General features: G+C 33.9%; 1 protein-coding gene across 1 annotated transcript in view; it reads left to right on the top strand.

Moving 5' to 3' along the window:
• The window catches only part of LOC115229790 (trafficking protein particle complex subunit 8), a 96,113-nt gene continuing 80,048 nt past the window's right edge, over positions 1–16,065 (top strand). Inside the window, exon 1 of the mRNA XM_029800109.2 lies at positions 1–366. Within this exon, the coding sequence (XP_029655969.2) occupies positions 210–366 (157 nt within the window). The 5' untranslated portion in view covers positions 1–209. The remainder of the gene's footprint in view (positions 367–16,065) is intronic.

Consider the following 16,065-nt stretch of genomic DNA (forward strand, 5'->3'; position numbering starts at 1 on the left):
GTTCGAGAGCGCATGATCGTTATCTTAAACGATGGCTGCCGACCAGTCGAAAAAGTATTTAGCTTACAACCAGATTTTATCAGAAAATCGCCCTTGTCTGGGGTTGGGATAACTTTGCTGTAATTATTAATAATCGTAGTTTGATAGTTATATCGTCATTCGTTCATTTCATTGTACAGTTAAACCGAATAATTAAAAAAAAGTGAACGATGGCGCAGTGCAAGCAGACGGCTCAGGAGTTTATCCAGAACACGTTTAGTCCGCAGGTGGCTGTACTGTGTAGTGCAGATGCTGAACATTTGTGTCAAAAAAACAATTTGACATTTGTTGAGTTAGTACAACCATTCTGTCGACTTAACAGCGAAGGTAAGATTTACATTTTACAAGATATTACTCTCACGAAGTGCCATAATATTGAAAACAAGCGATTATTTTGAGGGTGACGCTCTAAATTGGATCAAAGGGGTGGGATATCTTCCTTCTTTTTCTTTGACATATAACGTCTAAACATAGCATTCTGTTTTCTTTTTGTGATCTGGACTTTAAACTTATGTTGTTCTTGTATGTTTTCGATTAAAATTTACCGTGTTTTCTTCTTTATTCGTTAAATTATTAATAACCAGTTTTACAAGTCGATAAATTTTCATTAAATTAGCCATGAGTTTTATTTTTTTATCGTTTACATATTTCTCCTCGGTAGATACTTAAAAATGTTCAACGTAAATATTTTAATCAACTTCATTCCATCTTCGTTACCAAGTTTTCGTGATAAAATCTCTGTACGGTTTTGAATATTCTTATTTTGACACGTTTTATTTTCGAACCTGCATAATAATATTTTCATTTACGGATTTCAATTCATGCTTTTTATCTCCATCGATTCAATTCATAGATTCCTCAATAATGCTGTAAGGCCTTCAAAGTCATTCTTTATTTTAGCAGTAGTAGTAGTAGTAATAATAATAATGACACACATTATTTTGTAATGAATAATAAATAACATTCAATAAATCATTATTTGAAGCGGGGAGGGTGGAGTATTTTTATTGTGTGCTATGTCTTGGGAAAATTCCAACTAATTTTCGTTATTGTGTTTTTTGTTTTAATTATTGTGCTGTTCTTATTTTCAAATGTTGGCCATAACATCCTTTTGCCATAGTGAAACGCCGTGCTGTGAATTGTGTACAAGTTATCGATATGAATATAATTAGCTCTTATATATGTACAGTGTGTCGCTTGCGCTTCATTCAGAATTAGTATTTGTCTGGATTAATTTAGAAGCCAACTACATTTAATATACACTACACTACCCACACGTATTTCAAATCAATACATTATTACAGGCCCTGGATATAGACTTAATTGTACAACTGCATAGAATTTCTTACGTTTAAAAAATTCTTGTATAGTTTATTAACGACTGCATTACTCGAAGCACTACAAATATTGAAATAACTAATTTATACACATATGTTATATGTATGTATGTATGTTTTACATGAATATTTTTGGCTGAAATATTTTTATTTAAATCTATAAATTAGTAAAATTTTTCGAAAGTATATACAAATATAGTTGAATTTATACATTTATTCAAGCACACACACACACACACACACACACACACACACACACATATATATATATATATATATATATATATATATATATATATATATATATATTATGTATTCGTAGCTTCATTACTCAAGATCACTGTTTATATATTTCCTCTTTCAGTGTGCAGTTCTCCATTGAGTAACAATTTAGTTTCTCACTAACTGCAATTTTGGTTTGGAATAGTTATTGTACCTTTACTTTGAAATATGAGTTAATTACTTCCTCGACAATTAATAGATGAACACTCGAAGAGGGGTGGGTCCACATGAACCACAGCCATGTTGTCGATTAACGTGTCATCTAGTTTGTAGTTTTTTTTTTCTTTTTCCTTTCTCGAATTCGTGTAGCTACATCCTTGCATCCATTATTGAATTCATTCATTTATTATCGTTTCTTGTTTGAGTTTTTCAGAACGATTCACCCGATTGCCCGTATACAAAGCTATTTGCATTGTTTTATGCAAACATTCTGAGATGCGGAATATATTTTAAAGACAACTATACTCTATAATAAACTTGTAAGGATGAATAAGAAATATATTTATGCACATGAATATGTGCATATTTATAATTCCAGTGAAAATATTTACATGTCTTCCACCGAAAAATGTTTTTTTTTTTATATCCTGCAAGATTCTTGACAGTAAACCATTTTAATAAGATCATGATTTTGAGAGATGAAACATTTTTCAATATTTACACTAATATTTACATTTATTGGTTTGATCTCCGATTCTCATCAGGTGTCTTATTCATGGATATGCATATCGTGACACAATAATTACTAAACTAAGGGTGATAACGTTCTTAATTGACTTCAAAGAGTATCAAAATATACGCAAGATAAATAAACCAATTAAGGGCGAAGGTAAAAAATACGCACACCACCCGTTTTCGGTGGTTAAACCTAGGGTTAAGGTTACGCCGAAAACTGCTGTGCGTATTCTTTACTTCCACTTCAATTAAGATTAATTAAATATTTTTCATAGTTTATCGAATATATATTTAATAAGGAATATTGTATCTACGTTTATAATAAATCACTTGAAACGAGGAAGAAAAGCAGTACCATGCCACTATGAAAAACACTTAGGTAAATCAGTTTATGGTTGCCAATAATTACAATTAATAAATTGTTCAAATTAGAACTTAATTTTCTAGAAATCAACTACATTGAGGTAGTCTAATAGTCAAAGTATATAAGAAACATTTTTCATCCTACTTTAATTTGGGATTTTGACATATGGTATCTTTGTTTTCTGAGAGAACATTTTATACCATTCAGATCCAACATATTATTTTACTGTATTATTATACATTATTACCATCTCAAAATGAATTCACCTTTAGTTGTTCCACATGTCAGCTGTTTGTACCAATTTTCACGCTCATTATCTTGACACAGAGGCCACATTTTTTCTTTCTATGTTGTCTTTTACATTGCACTTATTTATCCCTTTACTCTCTCACTCACACGCACAACTTTTACGATCTTCAGTTGGTCAAAATTAATGTTATTCTGACAAGTATTTATTAGCAATCCTTTGAAGTTTTGTGTTTATCGATTAGATCAAAATGAAAGCTTTTGAGTATTAGAAACCAGCGTTTGCTTGCTAGAAGCATGGTGACACAGATCTTTTCCAGTTGTTGGTTGTGAATTATTTGCTCACCAATTCTGTTTCGTGAAAAATACAACTTATATTCATAAACTTTGAAAAATCTCCACATTTTGATATTGATTTGGCTTCATTTTGGAAAATATATTATTAAAATTAACAGCTTTGCATATTTCAAATGGAAAAGGAGACTGGATAGAAGATTACTGAGAACTTTTGATTAGAGATTATTTGTAAAATGTTGAGAACTGATCGCATGAAAATGATGCTCTATTTTACGAGAGATAGCGAGCTACTTGAAAAGAAAATTAAATCTTATGATAGTTAATTAATGAAATTGTTTATTTTCTTTCATGTATCTGTTGGGCAGAAGAAATGTTATGGTCTTATATATATTAGACAACAACAATGGAAGCAGTACTGCATCAGTTGATGTTTTTTCCATCTTGCTTGAGCTAAAATCTTTTAGAACTAACTTTGTATTTGTGTGGGATATGTAAAATATTTACCTGTTGTATATTGACCATTGGCGAAAGCAGCAATAGGTATTGCCTAAGGAATCCTATATTTCTTGAATGAAAATTCACGTAAATTATATTTTCTTTGATGGTGGTGGCATGGGGCCATGCACTGTAACAGCACATCACTGCATCCACCATTTGTAGATGATTCCCTTCTCCTGGCAGGTGACAACCCTCCAATTCATAGGTTTGTTTGGGTAGTCATTTGCTGGCGAGGGTTTATGAGGTTGGAGTGCAAACCCTATTTCAGCCTCTATTAGTTGCCTTTTACAACACACAGTGGAAACATTGAATCTATTCTTTGACATGCTGGTCCCCACAGCTTTTGATGAATAGAACCATATTAGTTTCAGATTTTGGCACAATGCCAGCATTTTCAGGGGAGGCTGTAGGTTGATTATGTTGACCCCTGTGCTCAGGTGGTACTTTATTGATCTTGAAATGATGAAAGCTTAAGTTGACATTGGCAGAATTTGAACTTGGAATGTAAAGACAGATGAAATGCTTTGTAGCATTTAGCCTGGCATGCTAATGATTCTGTCAGCTCATTGTATTAATGAGTGAAATTATATTAACAATGACTTATCTAAACTTTGTAATCTATCCTTGGCTTGGCAACGGATAAATAATCTGAAGGCAAAAAAAAAAAAAGAAAATATATATAATTATAAAAGAAAGATAACAAAAATTCTGAAGGAATAAAAAAAAAGTTCATACCAACCAAATAGATAATTTTGTGAAGTACAGGTATATTAAATACATAGCTCATTTGAAAAAGGGGCCTCTGTGGATAGTTCTTTTTCTCATTATATTGAAAATGAAGTCAGTAGAAAGACCTGTATTTAGTAGTTTAGTTCCAGGTTAGCCCTGATGAATGAAGGTTTTTCCAAATGTGTCTATCCCCTTGTTTTCAAGAATAGTGTGCTTTTTCCTTTTTTACAACAGTAGGCTGTGAAAGGAAAATTTAACTGTTATTTTTAACAGGGTAACTGACTACATAGAGGCTCTTTCATAAGCTTGAAATATATTCAATTTTCATTTTGGGAAATACTGCTATATAGGATTAATGCTTCAGGATACATAAAAAAAAATGATTTTTTTTCTTGAAATTAAAGGTATTGCAGATTTTTCAATTCTGTGACATTTCTTTAATAAAAGATCTTAAAATGAATCTATAATGGCAGATGTCTCAATCTACATCTTACATTAAAGTCAGTAGTCTCTCCTTGAATTTTTGGAAAGTTTCCTAAAAATGTCCATGCACATATTGATTTGAATTCACACACAATTTGTTTCTTTGTATATGATTTTTTCTCTCTGTATGTACAAGCATATCCTTGCTCAAGTCTATAGATTTATCCATATACACGCACACACACACATCTTAGCATACAATGTATGATTATATGTGTGTGTGTGTGTACGCATGCATAATCTGTTAAATCTTAGATTTGTAACCTCTGTTAATGATTTAGACATTCTTCTAATCATTTCTGTTTCTTCACATGTTCACACTAAAACTTGTAAACATCTGTGAATTAGTAAAATGTTCTTGGTTCTAAACCATGTATTTTGAGGAAGAAATGCTTTTAGAAGGAAGCAGTTCTTCCAAAACCAGTTGTAAATTTAATCATATTTAATTGCATAACAAAATTATTTTAATTAAAATATTGGTTTTTAGAATTAGGATTCTAATTTTTGAAAATAAATTATCAAGAAGTTAATCTCAAGGGAATGATGAGTCATCACCTTTTTATTGTCAATAAAAATGTAAATATAAGAGAAATCCAGATAATGTGAGAAAATTAATTTTTTGTCATAACAAAAAAAAAATGCAAGGAAATAGTGTATCATCATCCTTTAACATCCATGCTGACATGAGTAAGATAGTATGACAGGATCCAATTGGTCTGAAGACTGCATTGTACTCCAATATCTGTTTTGTCATGATTTCTATAGCTGGATGCCTTTCTAAAGCCAATCACTTTATGGTGTGTACTAGATGCTTCCATAGAGAGGGAGATGGCTTTATGCTAGGAGATGATGGGTTAAAAAGAGCAAGAAGGGGCCAGAACAGAAAAGGTTTCTTGCTGTTGGGGAGCTACATGCTTATTCACATTATAGAAGAAAGGGCATGGGAGTGGATGAGGTAGAAATGGAAAGAGATAAAAATAGTCATAAGTTGTTAAAGTGGACCCTCAAGATTCAAGGTGAGCAGAAGATTGTGTGGGACAGTGAAAGATAGAGATGGGGATTGAGAGATAGTGTGAATGTTATGAACAAGTGTTGAAGGATGATAGCTGGGAGAAGTAAGGAAAAGTATGTGTCAACTATAGAAATTAAGCAGGGTTGAAGAGGTTTGAAGGGTAACCAATGACACATGAGTAGAGGAGAGGACTGAGTGCAGAAAAGATGGGGTGGTGAAGAGCAGCACAATAGTAATGACACAGTAGACAGCATGGCAGGGGAGGAAGAGGAGATAAGTGGTTAGGTATGTTGTGAGAGTGTGGAACAAACAGTGAAGGGCAGGGAGATGAATGGTGATGAAGGAAAGTGATCAATATAAAATATGAGTGGAGAGGACAGTATCAATAAAGGTTTTGAATTTTTGTACAGGGCCAGTAATTTTGAGAGAGGGGTTAAGTCATTTATATAGACCCTAGTGTTCAACTGGTACTTATTTTATTGACCCTGAAAGGCAAAGTCGATCTCAGCAGAATTTGAACTTGGAATGTAAAGATGGACGAAATGTTGCTAAGCATCGCCAGCTAGCTGCCTTGAGGACAGTATTGATAATAAAAGCTAGATAGATAGTGAAATGGCTCTGAGTAGTAAGTGGAGTAAATGGTATTGGGGAGAAAAAAGCTGAAATATGCAGTTTTACTTGTATTTGATTGGAGCAGCAGACGAATGTAGTTAGATAAGTGGTGGGAATGTCTTGAGAAATTTGATTGGGAGAGGGGCAGTTGTGCATATATACATACATTATGCTTCCAGAATCGCAGTTTCTCCAACATGGGTGGGTTTTATTGTGACTTGCAAATGGCTAGATATCCCAGTTCTTTGTCATGTCCATGAAGCTCAGGGTCCTGTGGTGACTTCACCACTTTGTCTTGTGTCTTCCTGAGTCTCCCTCTTCTGCAAACTCTATCCACATTGAGTTGCACTTCTTTGTACAGCTGCCTTCATCCAAATGTACATGTCCATACCAGCACATTCTTTCTTGCATACTTCATCTGATTCCTGTTGTGCCTAGTTTTTCTTTTAATGCATTAGTACTTTGTCATTTAGGCAAACTTATGTTGCACATTCAGTGGAGCAAGCTAGCTTCATTTCTTTCCAGTCTTTTCAAAAATCTGCATTTAAGGGCTATGTCTCACTACAAGGCAGCATTGCAGTTCTGACCACAGGCATCATATAGTCTGCCCTTCATTCTGATGGAAAGGACCTTTGTTGCTAGCAATGATGTAAGCTCCCTGTTCTTATCTTGGCTACTATATTTTAAAAGCCACCACCTCCCCTGCTAATTACATGTCCTAAGTAACAAAAGTTTTCAACTACTTTTAGTGAGCCATCTACGCATTTAAGATCCATTTTCAGTGTACTCAAAGTACATATTACTCCAATACATCTATCATATATGAAGCTTATGTTCTCTGTTAGTCTACCTATGATTTTACTACACTTCTTGTGTGTTCATAGCTTACATTGTGTACGGCATATGAAGTTTTTATTTACTTTTCTGTGTATCAAGCAAGGCCATTTCTCTGAAGATACTAGGATCCTATCTTCTTTCGTACTTACTAAAATCTTAGTTTTTGCTAAGTTTACCTTGAGACCCCTTGATTTTAGGTTTAGCTTCCATGCCTGAAATTTCTTGTCTACTTACCCTATAGATTCAACTATTTGAATTAGAGCATTAGTATATAGGAGTTCCAATCGACAACTAGTAATAAACTTTTCTGTGAAGGTCTATAGAGGCTTCATGAAGTGGAGAGGACTGAAGACTGAACCTTGATAGACTTGAAGCAGCTAAGCATTTATTTTGCCTTTTTCTGTTAGTTGTTTCAGCTGTTAGATTGCAGCCATGCTGGGGCACTGCTTTGAAGTATTTTAGTCGAATGAATTGACCCCAGTGATTATTGTTTTCAAGCCTAGTACTTATTTTATTGTTCTCTTTTTGCTAAACTGCTAAGTTACAGGGATGTAACCACACCAACATTAGTTGTCAAGCGATGGTGGGGACAAACTGAAAGACACACAATGATGGGCTTCTTTCAATTCCTGTCTAGCAAATCTACTCACAAAGCCTGAGACTACAGTAGAAGACACTTGCACAAGGTACCATGTAGTGGGATTGAATTTGGAACCATTATTGTAAATGTTTTATATCTCATTATTTTTAATTTTGATGACTCTACTTTTAATTTAGATTGTTAATGTAAAGTTATTGGATAAAAGTGCCATTTCCCTCTTGGTTTAAAAGATATTTGCATAAGCCAATGTACCATTAGATTTAGTAGGGAGTTATATATAGAACAGTCCTTGTTTAATTTGAATGAAAGATGAGGTTGTTCTATTACCATTGTCTTAATTTAGTTTTGTGCCTCTGTAATGCAATTTATAATTTTATTAACAGCATTGTATTTCCCTGAAGATTCGGTTTTGGGATTTGTTCATGCCACATTCTTGGCAATATTATTTGTTAATGAGGTCTGACTGCAGGTAGACTCTATTGGGATAAAAACAGGTTTTTAAACTTTTTTCTACTGTCAGTATATAAAAGTAAGTACGGTCAGTCTTTCAACTGACCTTACTGTATTAGTTCATAAATTATGATTGAATATCATAAGTTGAAAAATATTTCTTACAACTTTATAATTTCAGTTTGTAGATGCTATGATTATTCCCAAATATTTGAATAAAATTTCTGCACATTCAGTTAATTTCTTTCATTAAAAGCATATTTCACTATAAGACATTTATGATATGGATGTAGCTGTGTAGTTAAGTTTGCTTTGCAACCACATAATTTTGGATTTAGATCCATTGTGTTGAACCTTGGGCAAGTGTATTCTTCTATAACCCTGGGTCAACCAAAGCTTTGTGAATGGATGTTTGTGTGTGTATGTGTATATATGTATATGTACAAATATGTATTGGACAATGGACATTAAATAATAATGATATATATCTTTTGTCTCGTTTGTCATTAGACTGCTGCCTTGAAGAATTTTAGTTGAATGAATTGACCCTAGTACTTTTTCTTTTAAGCCTGGTACTTATCCTATCACTCATTTATGGGGACATAAACACACCAACACTGGTTGTTAAGCGGTGATGGCGGAGGATAAACACAGAAACAAAGATGCACACACATAGATATATACATATATATATACATAAATAGCAATCTCAAGATTAATCAGCCGAAATTGCGAGGATGATCCAGTTCTTGACTGAAGATACAAGGCTTTGAATGACCCGTCCGTGTTTTTTGTATCGTCTATCTGAATGTTTTGTTGTCCCATTTTGTATTTATCTATCTATCTATCTATCCACACACACACACACACACACACACACACACACACATACATGCACATACATACATACAATGGGCATTCTTCAGTGACTGTCTACCATATCCACTCACAAGGCTTTGGTTGGCCCAAGGCTATAGCAGAACACACTTGCCCAAGGTGCCATGCAGTGGAGCTGAATCGAGAACCATGTGGTTGAGAAGCAAGCTTACCACACAGCCATACCTGCACCTATTATATGCACACACACATTTGTGTTTGTATTATTCTTTGCCTTTACTTCATGCGATAGTTGTAAATGAATGTCACTGTCATGCATATGGTGTCCTTCATTGTCAGTCTTCTGTGAAAATATATCTAGTTGTGGGGAAATATTGCCTTACCTGCAAACTGATGAGGGTTGGTTGCAGGAAGGGCATGCAGCTGTAGAAAATCTGCCTCAGTGCATTCCATCTCACCCATGTGAGCATGGTTAACTGGACATTAAAATGATGCTGATTTTGATGGTTTTCAAACATTTGCAACCAATTATATAGATATTTTGAATTTTTAGTTAATAGATACTAAAAAGGAAAAAAAAATTAACCCGCCTGAATTTGTTCCATTAGACTAATTTTTGAGAGTCACTAGGTTAACTACATATGTAAAAAAATGGATTTATTCCTGGAAGTCACATTGCTGAGTAGAATAAAGCAGTAACATATCCAATGCATTGTGTTAACTACATTAATTGAATTGTATCTCATAGGAGTGAGGTCAGACTTTAGTAGGTTAGGTTTCACAAATGAGATGATAAAAGTCTGACAAATACCATAATCTACCCATGATAGCTTTGGAAAATAAATGGTGAAATGTTGATGTTTATAGTTAAGTTTTCCTGAAGAAAGTTTATATACTAATTTTATTAGATAATTAATGTACAGGCATTGCTTTGTTGTTCAGTTCCATTGTATGGTTTTTGGGGCGAGTGTCTTCTATAGACTCAGGCCAACTAAAGCCTTCTAAGTGGATATGGTAAACTGAAACTGTCTCCATTTTCTTGTGTGAGTGAGTTTGTATTTTACCTCATCTACACATGTTCTGTGGTTTGTAAACAATGATGTCACTGACAATGTTGTTTGCTTGCAGTCAGCTATGAAAGCATGTCTGGGCTGTTTGTTGTTCAGTTGTCTGGAAGGTTATTACCTTGCTTGAAAACAGGTTGAGTGGGGTTGGCAAACTGACAGAAATGGCATCTGGCTGTTGAAAACTTTGTCCTGATGTAAGTGCAACCAACAGGAGGAAAGTAAACATTAAAGCAATAACGAAACTGATCTCTACATTCCAAACTTTAACCTCAGTCTTCTCTTTGTTGAATAGACTACAATTAATTGTATTTGAGCTATGATCATCTGTCTTTTTAAAGATTAGGATTATCTTATGTATTCTTCCTGTTTTTTTTTTTTTGAGGCGGTAGGATGTGATTTGAGGGAATTTTAGCTACTATTTTTAGTAAGTCAAGCAACCATGTAGGGACTCCTTTTTTAGTTTGATATTCCAGAATTGTTAAAAGTGATGAAATATGGACACATTTTTTCTCAATTTCACATTCCTTTTTCTAGTAGCATAAATGGGCTATTTTATGAAATTTTTAGTATTTGCATTTAAAGTGAATGAGTGTTCTCCATTTACATACTCATTTTAGCAATCTTTTACTTGCAGCAGAAGTGATACATATTAACTTAAAATTTTAACTCGTGATAAAATTTAAAGATGCAAGCATGGGTGTGTGGTTGGGAACTATGTGGTCTTGGGTTCAGTCCCACTGTGTGACACTTTGGGCAAGTGTCTTCCACTATAGCCCTGTGCTACTAAAACCTTGTGAGTAGATTTGGTACATTGAAACTGAAAAGAAGTCCATTGTGTGTGAATGTATATATTTATATTTTGTATGTGTATGTATGTATATATATATATATATATATATATATAGGGGTTGGACAAAATAATGGAAACGCCTTAAAATTTCAAACAAATTTATTTTAATATGGGGTAGGATCGCCTTTGGCGGTAGTTATAGCTTATAGCTTGAATTCTTTGAGGTATGGACTTGTACAAAGTTTGAATTGTTTCCAAAGGAATTTTTGTCCATTCTTCAGCTAAAACAGTCTCCAGTTCTTGTTGTGATGATGGTGGAGGATATCAACTCCTTACTTGTTTTTCTAAAATGCACCATAAATGTTCAATAATATTGAGATCTGGGGACTGTGGTGGCCAGATAAGATGTTCAACTTCACTAGGCTGTTCCTCGTGCCATTCAGTAACAACTTTAACTGTGTGAATTGGTGCATTATCAACTTGAAAGATTGCGTTTCTCTCCAGAAACAGTTCCACAACCATAGGATGAATTTGATAAAATTAAATGCTTAAATAGTCTTGACTATTAATTCTGCTATGAAGGTAAACCATTGGGCCAATGTATTTCCAAGATATATCCCCCTCAGATCATCACAGATCCTTCTCCATGTTTAACAGTTGGAAGAAGGTGTTCTGGATCAAATGCTTTTTTTGGCTGTCTCCACACATATAGTCGGAAATAAAGGCAAAGGATGACTCATCTGAGAAAACGGCATTCTTTCACTGCTCTAGGGACTAATTCTATGGGTTTTTACTCCATTCTATATGCTTTGCAATGTTTGTTTTTGAAAGTAGTGGTTTTCTGATTGCAGCCCTCCTTGAAATCTACCTTTGTGCAGCTCCTGGCGAAAAGTTTTTGTGGAAAATGGGTTCTCAAGGTGGTCATTAAGCTCTGCAGTAATTTTGGAAGCTGTAGTTTTGTGATCCCTTCTAACAATTTGCTTAAGAGTCCGACAGTTCCTATCTGAAAGTTTTGGTTTTCTTCTGGATTTTTGTTTTGATGAGGTTTTTTCCTCTTTCTCAAAGGCTGTCATTACTTTCGAGACAGTACTTCTTGATACACCATACATTTCAGTTGTTTTCGTTAAGCTAGCACCTGCCATATGAACACCAATAATTTGACCTCTTTGAAAGTCTGATAGATCTGTCATTTTAATGAATTTTAATTGTCCTTTTCTGATGATATCTGAAAAGAAACAGCAATTTTAGCAAAACATATTAAGCAACACTAATAATAATTCAAAAAACATAAAAATAAATAAGTTTTTGATGGTTTTACAGCTATTTCAAAATTCTGATGCTAGGTATTTCCATTATTTTGTCCAACCCCTGTATGTATGTGTATGTGTGTGTGTGTGTGTGTGTGTGTGTGTGTGTATGTATATATATATATATATATATATATATATATTGTATGTTTGTGTGTATCCTTACCTGTGTACCATGTAATGGTTGTAAATGAGCATCATCATGCAAGTGAATTTGTTTGCTTCCATTTCTCTCTGAAAGACTTCTTGCTTGGAAACAAATGAGGATTGACAACTGAAAGGGCGTCTGGCCATAGAAAATCTGCCTCAGCAAATTCCATCTGACCCATGCAAGCAAGAATAATTGGACATTAAATGATGATGATGAAAGAGACAATCTAAGTAAAGTTACTGAGGCACTACAAAATGACTGAAGAAAAGTCTGAACTTATAATCTTGAAATTAGTTGACAAAACATCTTTTCTCATAGTCACTATTCCTATGATAGTGTGGAGACAGACAAATATTTGTATATCAGCTGTTATACTGACAAAACTGCTTATGAGAAATAGGATTTGAATGGGACTAAATACCTTGATCAGAATTAAGATAACTTTCTCGGTCTGAGACAATGCAAAGCAGAATTTAGTTTGATACTTTGTAGTGTAGATTTTACTTGGAATATATATACTTTTATAAGACATCCTTCCAAAGTCAATATAATCAAAAATATGTCATGTGAATAAATAGATGTATAACTTTAAAAATAAATTGTTTTTGTATGAATAGAGTAAGTTAACATATTTCAACAGATGCTGACAAAAATAGCTAAAAAAAAAATGGAGTGGTTGACTTCCAAATTTATATACTTTTTGCAAATATAAGAAATAATCATAAATATAAAATGTCAGATTGACTTTTTGATGTTAATCAAATAATTTAAATGACACAAAGAGTAGAAAACATAGGAAGGAATAATGTAAATTTGACAAATAGAAAAATATGAAAGCAGTTCTAATACAAAGGTAATTTTTAGGCAATTTTTATTCTGAGAGGTGAATAAAACCCTGCCTGAGACCTTATGTTTTAAAAGTTTGTATCTAAATTTAAGCATTCCATCATCATTTAAAAAAACTTTTTGGTAAGTTCTAAATGCCAGCTTAATGACAAAGTTTGTTATTTTACTAGATACTTCAAAATTATTTTAAAAATTAGTGTGATTTCATTAGAAATATGGTCAGTTAGATTAAAGAGAAATTATTGTAATCATTATGTAAGCAAATGATTGGATAGAATATTTGGTTGGTTATGAATTCAAATGTTACTAAGTCCTTAGGTAGATGTGTATTGCAATGCATGCAAACATCAAACTTTGTAGGTCTAGATTGCCAGAGTTTACTTAGACTCCCACCATATTTTCTGGCCTCTGGGTACTTTTGATGGAGTTGCATTACTCTGACCAGATGATAACCTGGTCTTTTGACATGCAGATCTCAGTGGCACTTTTCTTTACATGGTTCTACTGTTTCTCAGAGTGTGGAAATGAAAAAAGTTTCTCCACAGGAAGCCCACTATCAGATGGGGTAGGTGCCAAAACCCATGAATACTACTTCAGGAGGCTGCACATCAGCTGACATATTCTGTACCTTCATCTCTCCTAGTTTGTGACCTGTGCTCCAGTAAGCACATGATTTTAGGAAACCTATATTTAGCTGGGTTACTTAAAGAGTCTAGTGACCACTCATGAGATGTAATCTCTCTCCTTTCTTTCTCTAACTCCATGCAGACAGTTGCATCAAGAAGTGCAGACCTCTAATTGTTGAAAGAACATGTAGGAGTAGACCCAGCAAGATGTGGGACAAAGTGGTGAGAAAAGATCTACAGATTTGGGACTAACAGAGAAGATGGCAGGGGACCCAATACTCCTGATGGTTTGCTGTACTTGAAAAGACATGGCAAGCTAAGTAAAAGCGTGGTTACCTTTGCATACAGACTTGTCCCCTGCAACTCTCCAGCTGAGCATCCCTAATCTTGTGGGCTTGTAGGTGCTGGTTCTACCTAAAAGACACCTAGTACACTTTGTAAAGTGGTTGGTGTTAGGAATCCAAGCTAAAACAGACATGGAACCTTCAGCTGGTCAGCTCCTGTCAAACCGTCCAACCCATGCTAGCATGGAAAACAGATAAGGAACAATGAAATAAATTAAAATAGAATATGAATTAATTTTCTGGACAATTTTCTCCTCTTTTATTAGTATCTGTGAATTTTGGTCTCACCTGGACATTGCCTTTCATATTTTACTGACATACAAGCAAAACATTCATTTTACTAACACAAAACATCTCTCCTTTATCTAGCTCATCTCATACCCTCCAGACTACATTTTCTATTCCAAATCTATTCTGTACATAGAATTAACACTTTCTGCTATTCTTCTGTTTCACCTTGATATCCACAGTAAATAATTCAGTTAATTTGGCTCAGTTTCCCTTCCTCTCTTCCTTGTGTTCACTACTATAGGTTCTCTAGATCTAAATCTATGAAAGCTATACTGCTCATAGTAGCCCCTTGCCCATAAGGTTTAATGCAAGTAATGTATTTCACTATGCCTGTCATGAAAACCTAAGTTGTATGCCTATGGATTTACCCAATATCTTGTCTCTTTGATTGGAATGTTTCTATCAGTTTCAACCATTGTGGCATGTATTGTCAAAAACCTGCACTGCCTCCATGAACCTAGACCTAAAAAAAAAAAAAATCATCCAATGAAGATCACCAGTCACTTTCAGCAAACCAAAGTCACAGTCACTATTCATATCTAGGAAACAATCTTGTATTTTGTTTGTTGTAGTCTTAACTAAAACCCTGAAAGTCCTTACACAATCTCTGGTTTTCTTTCTGGTGACTCCATATAATGTAATGTAGCTAAAACTACATGCCAAATATTAGCTTTCTTTTTAGAACCAGAAAATACTTAATTTATGATCAGTTTGCTAACCTTATATAAAACTCCTCTTACTGGTCTTATATCTGGAACAGTGTTGCTGCTTCACACAACTGTTCTTGTTTGCACCTAAAACACCCACCCATCAATACACAGTACAAATTGTTGATCACATACATGCTTTCTCTTGTTTGCATATTCCATCTCTGTTATGACAGCCTCTGCATTTTGAAATAGCTAATTGTATACCATTTCAACCCAACATATCCAGTTCTCTCAACTACCCCTAGTCTTTGATTCAACAGTTTTTAAACCATAATGAAAAAATTAAAAGCACTAAATTTTTGGAAGTAGTTATAATGATAGAAAACAATTTAATGGTATTAGTAAATTAGTTTGATTCTATATCTTTACTATATTCAAGTACAGTAGTGTTGTCTGAATGCTGAAAGTATTGACATTTTGAATTAAGAATCATGAGTTCCAAACAGCTACCCAAATTTTGGGCTGGATATTCTAAAAGCAAAATTGTTTTGCTTTAAATTTTGAAGTTGTTTCTATCTTTGTGTAGTTTATTAAACACAATTATTTATTTCGTTTCTTTTTGCAGTTAATAGATCAAAGTCTTTAAATTTAATTATTTAGGGATGCCGCTAGTAAGGTGAGGGTTGGCAATGAG

This window comes from Octopus sinensis, linkage group LG1, assembly GCF_006345805.1.
Source record: "Octopus sinensis linkage group LG1, ASM634580v1, whole genome shotgun sequence".
NCBI classification, from domain to species: Eukaryota; Metazoa; Mollusca; class Cephalopoda; order Octopoda; family Octopodidae; genus Octopus; species Octopus sinensis.